The sequence below is a fragment of the Cynara cardunculus genome (genome assembly GCF_001531365.2).
Source record: "Cynara cardunculus var. scolymus isolate 2C chromosome LG 17, CcrdV1, whole genome shotgun sequence".
Lineage (NCBI taxonomy): Eukaryota > Viridiplantae > Streptophyta > Magnoliopsida > Asterales > Asteraceae > Cynara > Cynara cardunculus.
Window position 1 is genome coordinate 33,291,748 of NC_037544.1, and position 12,193 is coordinate 33,303,940.

A 12,193-nucleotide genomic window follows, 5' to 3' on the forward strand; every position below is an offset into this window, starting at 1 on the left:
ACGTCGATTCCATGGCGGGTTAAATACCCCTTTTTTCTCGCCGCCGTTTAACATTTCGTAAATTAAGGATAATATGCTGTCTTAAATTATATAATATTTATGCAAGGAAAATGGAATTGAAATGTAAAGGTACAAAAAAGCTCAAATCTGAAGCTTTTGTACTAAGGTTTTTTATCAAAAACTTACTCGATAAGTACTTATTGATAAAATTCAATACTATTATTTACTTATTCGGTAAGATTTTAGTCAACAAAAACGATTTTCTATACAACAATTTACCCTGTAAAAACTAATCGTGGTAAGAGTTATTGTCCTCACTTACCGGGTAAGACTCTCGGTACTTGCCTCGTTCTTACCAGATAAGATTTTTGGTTCTTACTGTATTCATCCGGTAAAGCAATATAACTCCGTAAACGCTTACCCAAGTAAGCATTTGATAAACGGCCCGTAAGCCCGGACCTAATAAGTACAAAACCTGGTCGAGGTCATGCCTCAAAGCATGATCAGACCTAAACACGAGCAGCAGCACCAGGTCGTGGTTTAGGTCTGACATGGAAAATCCCAGCCTAAAAAAGCATTTCATGTCCGAAAAAGTTTGACTAGAAAAAGCCCAATCGGGATGTTTTTCAACACCAAAGTTTGATCGGCCCTAGGCCTTAAAAAGTCCTGACCTTTTTTAATTATTGGTAAAGTTTAAACCTTTGATTCATAGAAAACTTAGGATTTACCCGTAACCCGGGTGTAGCTAAAACCAATGACCCTTTGGCAAGTGGTTAAGCTTTTTACTTTCCCATATGTTATCAATTATACTGTTTTTATAATTATCTGTATAAGAACAAGTTTTGTTTCGTAAAAGAAGAAACTGTCTGGAAGAAATATAACAGTTTCATCATATCAAGTTGAAATTTTAGTTTTCTAACCAATTCTCGAAAGACGTATGCCGTTGGTTAAGTCTATGTACATCGTTTGGTTTCTTTCTAGCAAACAAAGGACGAAAATGTAATACTGGAACCTTTCCGAAGAATAACAAACTACATTTTAGCAGTAGCTTTTGATCGTTGTTGTCGAGTGAGATGTGTATTGTTAGTCCACATTGCAATATGGCAACAATCAACTGACCTTTTGTACTCTAGTCATATCTTTCCTTTGACAGATTGTTGGTATCGTCTKTTTAGATTTGATACCGAAAACAAGGATCCGAGAAAAACACTTGCATTGCTTTGGGATTGTTTCTAGTTATGGGTTGTTTACCAAACACTTACCCGGTAAGCGTTTGCCCGTAAATTTAACACTGTCATTTCCTTATTCAGTAAAATTTTAGTCCACCAAAACGGTATTGTACGTAACAATTTATCCGGTAAGCGCTTACTGTGGTAAGAGTCGTTGCCCTCACTTATCGGGTAAGATTTTTGGTCCTTGTCTCGCTCTTACCGGATAAGATGCTTGGTCCTTACCATGTTCATCCGATAAGGTAATGTGACTTGGTGTTCACTTACCCGAGTAAGCGTTTGGTAAACAACCCCTTAGTCCTTGTCATATTCATCCGGTAAAGTAAAGTGACTTGGTAAGCGTTTGGTAAATAGCACCTTAAACTATGTCTAATGAAGTGTAATATTCGGGTTATTTAATTGGATTTAATAATTTAAAATTTTATGTTTATATGAATATTTTATAATGTTGTGTGTATGAGTGTGAAATTGTGATGGAAATGCGGCTTATGCACTTGCTATTTATAGCAAGTGTATATGAAAGGAAAAGGGTTGTTATTCTGGAGAGCAAAAACCAATTGAGAATAAATACTGAAGGAGAAATTTGCAGACATGAATTCGATCAGTATTATAAGGTGAGTGTTTTATGCTTTGATGTATCAATTGTGGTATAACAATTGTAATTGTTTGAAACGGTTTATTATGTTTCATATATTATTCGGATTTCATCTAAACCGCTCAAGTGTTAACCGGATATTTTCCTTAAACCGTCCAAGTGTTGACCGGTTTATTCTTAAACCGCCCAAGTGTTGTCCGGATATCTTCTTAAATCGCCCAAGTGTTGACCGGTTTATTCTTAAACCGCCCAAGTGTTGTYMRGATATTTTCTTAAAYCGCYCAAGTGTTAACCGGATTAAGAGCTAAACCGCTCAAGCCATGTCCGATTTATCTTTTCTACTCTAAGTAATTGTCCGAATTTCATATCCGGACAAGGTTGACCGGACTTCAAATCCGGCTAATGTGTTGAAGCTTTTGAGATGAAATGGCGGTGTAACCGCAAGAGAGATGAAATGGCGGTGTATCCGCGAGAGAGATGAAATGACGGTGTAACCGCGAGAGAGATGAAATGGCGGTATATTCGCGAGATAGATGAAATGATGGTGTAACCGCGAGAGAGATGAAAAGATATGTGATAGATATAGATAAAATGTTTGTGATATGCTGGTTTGATTCTAAACTGCTAGTTTAGAAAGTATGTTGTTGGTATGAGTTATATACACTCACTAGACCTTTGGGTCTAACGCTCAGTTGTTGGACTAACCTGTTTTGCAGGTCATCATACCTCGCAGTATAGAGACAAGGGAAAAGTTTAGAATTGATGACTTTTAGTTACTCATAAATGTATCAAAGAAAGTTTTTATGAATATGTATTTTGTAAACGATGTTACATTTTGTGTTATGAGAAATATCATGTGGATTATCTGTATGGTGGAAATTATGGGATGTTACAGTTGGTATTAGAGCCTTAGTTTAAGGGATCTGGGTATTTGCAAAATACTTAGACTTAAACTAGAGGTGTGGAAGTTATAATAATAGGTTTCACTGAGACTATGAACATGGGGAATATGTTATAGTTGAACCTATTATGAGAAAGATAAATTATATATGATTGATATAATCTGAGTTATGGATAGACTTGAGGATAAATGTGTTATTATGTTTTGATCATAAGAATAATCATGTGTGTTTAAATGTGACAGAAAGAGTTATACATTGAGAAATGGCAGATAATCCCAATCAATCAGAAATGATCTCTACTAGTTATAGAAGAGGTCGGGGAAGAAGAAACGTAACATAAGGAGAGGACCCAGAGAATGTGATGACGATAGAAACGCGAAGTCGTAGCAGGGGTCGAGGAAGAGGTAGAGGTACTAGACAAGAATAAGAACTGTCGGCCCAAGAAAGTTCAATGTCTGGCCATGGTAAAGGAAGGACAAGGGGTGGACACAATGTTCCTGATCCCAGATATATTACCCATGAAATGTTGGCAGCAGAGTTGGGAAAGTTCCAAGAAAGTTTAGTAAATTTGTTGGGGCGTACAGCCCAAAATAATCCAGAACTGGTAAGAAATTTCGATTATCAGGAGGAAGCCGGAGCTAGTACACCGGTAACTGATACATCTGTACCCCTTACTTCGTCCTTAGTACAAAAATGAGGAGATATCAAAATGTTTCTTGCTTGTAAACCTACCAAGTTTTCTGGTGAGCGTGATCCTATTAAAGCTATGTGTTGGCTTAACGAAATTGAACCGAGTCTGCAGGTTAGTAAAAGTGCAGAAGAAGATAAAGTCATGTTTGTTGTATCTCGTCTGAGATCAAGTGCTTTATACTGGTGGGAAGTTCTGTCAAGTTCAGATCCAAACATTTTGAAAACTATGTTGTGGGAAGAATTTATGATCAAGTTTAAAGTGCAGTATTGTCCTGAAGCGGCTGTGCGAAAGTTAGAAGATGATTTCTTTCGTCTTGAACAAGGAAACATGTCAGTCCGCCAGTATACGGAGTCTTTATGGAACAATCCCGGTTCGCTGAAGCTTACATCATATCGGAAAACAGTAAAGTAAGAAAGTACATCTGGGGTTTAGAATTGAATCTTCGAAAATATGTGATATCTAGGAATCCGACAACATTTTAAACAGCAGTTGATGCTGCTGAAATTCTGGAGCAAGACATTAACCGACAACCACAAGATAAAGCTGGAGAGAAAAAAGAGGGGGAAGCTACAGTAACTGATTTCCGTAGACCGAGGTTTATGTAAATTTTGAATCAACCAATTTTAAGGTTTGCTGATAGGGTGTGTACCCGATGTCATAAGATACATCAGGGAAATTGCAATACAGAATCTCGAGTATGCTTTAAATGTCAGGTTCCAGGACATATAGCTCGCGACTGTCGGATGACGCGGAGGTGTTTTACTTGTAATTCATCTCAACATGTAAATGCCGATTGTCCGCAAGCAAAGAGTCGAGGGTCTGGTTTTGCTGGAGGTCGGGGATCTGGATATTCTGGGGGTCGAGGATCTGGGTATGTGCCAACGGGTCGTGGGGATAATCGTGTTAATCCAAGTGGACGGGGAGGGATAAGACAGGCAGAGTCTAATGTAAGAGGGAGAGCCTTTCAGATGACGAGAGGCGAGGCAGAAGAGCACCCTGAAGTGGTAACAGGTACATTCCTCGTTAATTCAGTATGTGCCAAAGTTTTATTTGATTCGGGTGCAAATCGTTCTTTTGTGTCACCATCGTTTGTTAACTGGGCACATTTAAAATCTAAAGCGTTGAGTGAGGATCTAATTGTGGAAACAGCAAACGATAGTGAAGTTTTGGTTAAGGAAAGTATAGATGAATGCTTTATAAGTATAGAAGGGTGTGAAGTGCCTATACAATTGTTTCATTTGCCTTTAAAGGAATTTGATATAATTATAGGCACGGATTGGTTAGCTAAAAATCAAGCTAACATAGTTTGTGATGAGAAAATGATTCATATAGACTTATCAGAAAAAGGAAGGGTTGTGATTTACGGGGATAGACGGGATAGTTATTCTAGTCTTATCTCAGTTTTAAAGGCTCGAAAGCATGTGCAGAAGGGATGTATTAGTTTTCTTGCGTATATTATACACATGAGGAAAGAAAAAAAAAGATGAAAGATATTCCAGTTGTGAGGGAATTTCCTGAGGTATTTCCGGAAGATTTGATTAGTCTGCCTCCGGATCGAACGATAGAATTTCAAATAGAACTATTTTCTGGAGCAGCACCCGTAGCATATGGAGACATTATTTGTATGGAACGAAATGTCAAATCTTCATAGATCATAAGAGCTTGCAACATCTGTTCCATCAGAAAGATTTGAATATGTGGTAGAGAAGATGGTTGGAATTGGTAAGTGATTATGATTGTGAAATTTTATATCATCCWRRAAAGGCAAACGTAGTGGCCGATGCGTTAAGTCGACAAGAGAAAAGTGGAACTATCAAAGCTATAGCTTTACGAGTTGAATTGCTACCCAGTATTCAGAAAGAATTGCGAGAATTTCAACATGAGACAAAGAAGGAGGATAAGATCAAACATGAAAGATTGGGTGGATTAATATCTAATTTGGTGAAAGATGACAAAGAATTCTGGAAATTCCAGAATAGAATTTGGGTACCATGCTATGGTGATCTCAGAAAACTATTTTGGGTGATGCTCATAAATCACGTTTCACAATTCATCCAGGTACAAATAAAATGTATCGGGATTTGAAGCATCACTATTGGTGGCCAGGTATGAAGAAGGATATCACTAAACATGTTGAGCAATGTTTAACATGTATTCAAGTAAAAATTGAACACCAACACCCTTATGGTAAATTGCAATCTTTAGAAATTCCAGTGTGGAAGTGGGATCATATCACTATGGATTTCATAACAAAATTACTGAGAACATCAAAAGGTTATGATGCTACATGGGTGATAGTAGATCGGTTATCCAAATCTGCACACTTCTTACCTATGAAAGAGTCATATTCGATGGAGAGATTGGCAAAATTATACATTGATGAGGTAGTAACATGACATGGTCTTCCTCTATCAATTGTTTCTGATAGAGATAGTCGATTCACTTCTATGTTTTGGAAGAGCTTCCAAAGAGAAATGGGTTCGCAAATTAAGCTAAGTACAGCTTATCACATCAGACTGATGAGCAAAGTGAACGAACTATCCAAACTTTAGAAGATATGCTTAGAGCATGTGTAATTGATTTTGGAGGATCATGGGATAGTCATATGACTCTGGTGGAATTTGCGTACAACAATAGTTACCATTCGAGTATTCAGGCAGCACCTTTCGAGGTTCTGTATGGAAGCAAATGTCGAACTCCTTTATGTTGGAATGAAATAGGTGAAAAACAGTTAGCTGGGCCTGAGTTGGTTCAGCAAACTGCAGATAAAATAGGAGTAATTCGAGAACGAATGAAGGCAACACAAGATAGACAAAGAAGTTATGCAGATAAACGTAGGAAGCTGGTTGAGTTTCAAGTGGGTGATAGAGTGATGTTGAAGGTATCGTCATGGAAAGAAATGGTACGTTTTGGTAAGAAAGGAAAGTTAAGTCCGAGGTACATTGGACCATTTCCTATCTTTAAAAGGGTTGGGGAAGTAGCCTACAAGTTAGGACTTCCTTTAGCATTAAGTGGGATCCATGACACATTTCATGTGTCGAATTGAGCAAGTGTCTAATAAGTCCAGTTATGGCAGTACCTTTACCTGAGATTAAAGTGGATGAAAGGTTATACTTTGAAGAAACCCCTGAACAAATTACCGACTTCAAAGTAAAGAAGTTACGAAACAAAGAGGTCGGATTAGTAAAGGTTCAGTGGTGTTATCATAAAGGACCAGATGCCACCTGGAAACCGGAATCTGAAATGCGAATGAAATATCCCTACCTTTTTGCTTAATGGAATTCCGGGTTAAGTCTATGTAAGAAGAAACTGTCTGGAAGAAATATAACAGTTTCATCACATCAAGTTGAAATTTTAGCTTTCTAACCAATTCTCGAAAGACGTATATGGTTAAGTCTATGTACATTGTTTGGTTTCTTTCTAGCAAACAAAGGACGAAAATGTAATACTGGAACCTTTCCGAAGAATAACAAACTACATTTTAGCAGTAACTTTTGATTATTGTTGTCGAGTGAGATGTGTATTGTTAGTCCACATTGCAATATGGCAACAATCAACTGACCTTTTGTACTCTAGTCATATCTTTCCTTTGACAGATTGTTGGTATCGTCTKTTTAGATTTGATACCGAAAACAAGGATCCGAGAAAAACACTTGCATTGCTTTGGGATTGTTTCTAGTTATGGGTTGTTTACCAAACACTTACCCGGTAAGCGTTTGCCCGTAAATTTAACACTGTCATTTCCTTATTCAGTAAAATTTTAGTCCACCAAAACGGTATTGTACGTAACAATTTATCCGGTAAGCGCTTACTGTGGTAAGAGTCGTTGCCCTCACTTATCGGGTAAGATTTTTGGTCCTTGTCTCGCTCTTACCGGATAAGATGCTTGGTCCTTACCATGTTCATCCGATAAGGTAATGTGACTTGGTGTTCACTTACCCGAGTAAGCGTTTGGTAAACAACCCCTTAGTCCTTGTCATATTCATCCGGTAAAGTAAAGTGACTTGGTAAGCGTTTGGTAAATAGCACCTTAAACTATGTCTAATGAAGTGTAATATTCGGGTTATTTAATTGGATTTAATAATTTACAATTTTATGTTTATATGAATATTTTATAATGTTGTGTGTGTGAGTGTGGAATTGTGATGGAAATGCGGCTTATGCACTTGCTATTTATAGCAAGTGCATATGAAAGGAAAATGGTTGTTATTCTAGAGAGCAAAAACCAATTGAGAATAAAGACTGAAGGAGAAAGTTGCAGACTTGAATTCGATCAGTATTATAAGGTGAGTGTTTTATGCTTTGATGTATCAATTATGGTATAACAATTGTAATTGTTTGAAACGGTTTATTATGCTTCATATATTATTCGGATTTCATCTAAATCGCTCAAGTGTTAACCGGATATTTTCCTTAAACCGCCCAAGTGTTGTCCGGATATCTTCTTAAACCGCCCAAGTGTTGACCGGTTTATGATTAAATCGCCCAAGTGTTGTTCGGATATTTTCTTAAACCGCTCAAGTGTTAACCGGATTAAGAGCTAAACCGCTCAAGCCATCCGATTTATCTTTTCTACTCTAAGTAATTGTCCGGATTTCATATCCGGACAAGGTTGACCGGACTTCAAATCCGGCTAATGTGTGGAAGCTTTTGAGATGAAATGGCGGTGTATTCGAGAGAGAAATGAAATGACGGTGTAACCGCGAGAGAGATGAAAAGATATGTGATAGATATAGATAAAATGTTTGTGATATACAGGTTTGATTCTAAACTGCCAGTTTAGAAAGTATGTTGTTGGTATGAGTTATATACACTCACTAGACCTTTTGGGTCTAACGCTCAGTTGTTGGACTAACCTGTTTTGCAGGTAATCATACCTCGCAGGATAGAGGCAAGTGAAAAGTTTAGAATTGATGACTTTTAGTTACTCATAAATGTATCAAAGAAAGTTTTTGTTAATCTGTATTTTGTAAACGATGTTACATTTTGTGTTATGAGTAATATCATGTGGATTATCTGTATGGTGGAAATTGTGGGATGTTACATGAAGACCAATAATCATATTGTAAATGATTCTTTAGTTATTAAAATTATAAATCAAAGTTAAGAGTCGTTATCAAGCATAAAGATTTATTATATTTTTTTTTTTGAAGTATATAATATTTATATACAACAAATGTAACAAATAAACTCACACATCCTCCTCACATTTTGTGAAGTTTGAATCTCTGACATCCTAGGAGGCCAAAGACTACGATATCGTTAGGTCAAAGACCCTTTGGCTAAAGCGTCGTAATTGAGTTAAATATTTATTGGGACACTTTTAATTTAAAGAGTTGAATTTACAAGATAGTAAAATGATTATTTTATGGTTTTGGGATGTTATCGAGTTTTAGACTTAGAATTTGACTCTAAAGTTAGTTGAGGTTGACCGAATTGATCAAACGTTGACTTTTAGCTCGTTTGATCCACAATTATTTTAACGATGCGATCAAGTGAAGATATTTGAGACATTAAGAGACTTGGTTTTGGAATTTGACTTTAGGCCGGGTTGAGTTTCACATAGTAGATAGTTGTTGAATTTTGGAGAAGTTAAACCATTAATTGGATATATGATATGAAATGTGTAGGTCTTCAGTTAAGAGCTATAAGTATTCGATCTACACGGACACGTGAGTCGTTATGAGACTTACAATGGGATGTATACTTACTTACAATGATGATTTGTACATATGCATGATGTTTCAGTTACATATATGATGCAATATATTTTACATATATGTTATTTATAATCAGTTGCATAATATGTGTTTATTTTGTTTTCAAATAACTCTAGCATGTTATTTCATATGAAAGTCTTATGATGAATTTTAATTAGTGGACATTTGACTAATAAGTCACACGACAAGTGTCATGGCTCCGTAATAGGTGCTCGGACAGGTGCAGTTCGGACAACCCAGGGAATGCCAGTGACAAAATGATCCATATCCAACTAGACAAACAGTTTATGATATCTTATTTTCTTTCATTGTTGCATGTTTTCAAAAATGCATACTATATGGGACGGAGTTTATAAGTTGATATGTATGATGTGAAATGATTTCATTCATGCAAACCATGAACTTACCAAGTTTTATAAGCTGACTATAATATGCATCTCAGGAATAAAAGGTTTGAGGTTAGATAAAGAAAAATGGCACACATAAAGACTTGTCATGTCCATTTAAGTTCGGTATTTATGTTCAGACATCTTGATTTTGTAACGCAACCCAGTATATGACGGGTTAGCATTTAAGTTACATGTTTATTATTTTAAAGTCTTCCACTGTAAACTGTTTTAATTTAACGGTCATTTTAGAGTACTTATGGAGAATTTATTAAGATAACGTAGCATTTGTCTTAGTAAAATGAGGGTGTTACGGTGTTTATAAATCATGCAAGATGAGAAGGAAGAAGAAAGATGTGGTGGTGGTGGTCGTCGTGGTGGTACTGTGGTGGTGGTTGTCAAACAAAATAAGCCCTTATGTTTGTCTGTGCGAAGCCTTGGAATTTGGGAGATTTAGGGGCCATTTACCAAATGCTTACTTTGGTAAACGCTTACCAAGTTATATTACATTACCGAATGAATATGGTAAGGACCAAAAATCTTACCTGGTAAGAACGAGACCAAAACTGAGAGTGTATGAGTTTATTTGTTGCATGTGTAGCCTTTGGCCTCCTAAGAGGTCATGAGTTCAAAGCTCACCAAATATAAGGAAGGTGTGTGAGTTTATTTATTGCATTTATCGTATATAAATATCATACACTTCAAAAAAAAAGTAATTACATTTACCCTTTTAAGAAATATACATTGATCAATAATACTTGATCCTTAAATAATTGTTTTCAAGATTATGACCAAATTATTTTTGTAATACCTTAAAAATAACAATTAAAATATTATACAACAATTTTTTTATTAACTTGGATATCCAAACCGCTATGCGAGCTAACTAATCTCAGTACGACCACCTGTTTTGCAGATAGCCCGGAGTCACCGCATTTGAACCTCCGTGACTACAAGGGGATTTTTATTCGTGCTTGGATTTGAACATGGGACCTACATGTACTTTTGACCTTTGGAGCTAAGCTTAAACCAATCAGGCACCACCCTTGTGATTTATACAACAAATTATCACCAAATCTAATTCAATTAGATTTAATTTCTCTCTCTAATCATAAATTTGGATAGAGTCACATTTTATTGTTGAAATCAAACCAGAAAATAGAAAAAAGAGGAACAAATGACAAAAACCCTTTTTTCCCCAATATTCATCAGATTTGAAATCCATATTCACATATGATTAAATGAATAAATAAAATTGCAGGGAAATTTGATGGGTACATTTGAAAGCTTCAGAAAAGCCTTTGGGGCTCTCAAGGACTCCACCAAGGTTGGTCTTGCAAAGGTCAATAGCGAATTCAAGGTGTGTTCTAATTCCAATTTATTGTTTTTCATTTTTTTATTTTAATTTTGATGATTTTCTTTTTTTAATTTGGATTTTTGGTATATTTCGATCGAAGGATCTGGATATTGCCATCGTCAAAGCTACGAATCACGTCGAATGTTTGCCAAAAGAACGACATGTTAGAAGTGAGTTTTAATTGATGTTATACGTCTCTATATTGATTACGTAAATACAGTTACAGAATATAAAAAGCTGATATCTGATCGAAAATTTACGTTTATCGAATATCTCATGCCATAATTTGGCTGAATTATTGAATCTTTGATCTTGATAATCGATTCGGTTTTTATTTTCTTGATCTGATTTGAGCGTCGGTGTTTTGTTTTGGATGGTAGAGATTTTTTCTGCCACATGCGCCCTTGCACCACGAGCAGATGTCGCGTATTGTATTCATGCACTTTCCAAGAGATTATTGAAGACCAGAAGTTGGATCGTAAAGTCTTCTTCTTCGCCATATTTATGTTTATTTCCTTTGCATTTGAATATTATTTTATGAACACGCACTCAATCATTCAGCTACTACCAAACTCTGTCTAGATTTGATCATTAAAGGTTAAGATATGTCAGTAGAGGTCACCAGGGAACCTCTCATCAGTTCGGCTAAATTTTATTTACGATGCAAAAGATTTGGCAAAATAGTTTATCAATTTCAGTGACGCGTATGTAATGTCTTTCTGGAAAAACTTAGAACATATATACGTAATGGGATTTGATTGTTTACGATGAACTACAGCGTCGCTAAAAGTCTCATTTAATTTGTCGTGAACCTTGCATTCTTTGAGTGGTTTTTTCTTGACGGGTTTTGATTTATGTAGGTTGCCATAAAGACGTTGATAGTGTTTCATCGGACGTTAAGGGAAGGTGATCCGTCGTTCAAAGAAGAGTTACTGAATTACATGCATCGATCACATGTTTTTCAGATCTCAAATTTCAAAGACGATTCGAGCTCTCTTGGTAAAAACAACATGAACCCTTCTTTTAGAACTATACGTATGTGTTAATAACTGTCTTGTTTATTGTCTAACATAACAATGTCCGGGAAAAAAAAAAAGCTTGGGATTGCTCTGCATGGGTTCGAACATATGCAATGTTTCTTCAAGAACGGCTAGAGTGTTTCAGAATGTTAAAGTACGACATCGAGTCTGAGCGCTTGACTAAATACGCACCGGGACTAGGCAAGGTGGGTTGCGTTTTCTATTTTATTTACTGTTTATATTTTTAAACCATATTAGCATACAATTAATCTATACTATATTATAAAGCATTTG

The 12,193-nt window shown here is 36.1% G+C and overlaps 1 protein-coding gene across 1 annotated transcript in view; it reads left to right on the forward strand.

Annotated features, from left to right (window-relative positions):
* The first annotated feature begins 10,793 nt into the window (after positions 1-10,793).
* Positions 10,794-12,193, forward strand: part of LOC112501195 (putative clathrin assembly protein At5g57200) — a 9,768-nt gene continuing 8,368 nt past the window's right edge. Inside the window, exons 1-5 of the mRNA XM_025104879.1 lie at positions 10,794-10,883; positions 10,981-11,050; positions 11,261-11,358; positions 11,741-11,879; positions 11,978-12,105. Of these exons, the coding sequence (XP_024960647.1) occupies positions 10,794-10,883; positions 10,981-11,050; positions 11,261-11,358; positions 11,741-11,879; positions 11,978-12,105 (525 nt within the window). The remainder of the gene's footprint in view (positions 10,884-10,980; positions 11,051-11,260; positions 11,359-11,740; positions 11,880-11,977; positions 12,106-12,193) is intronic.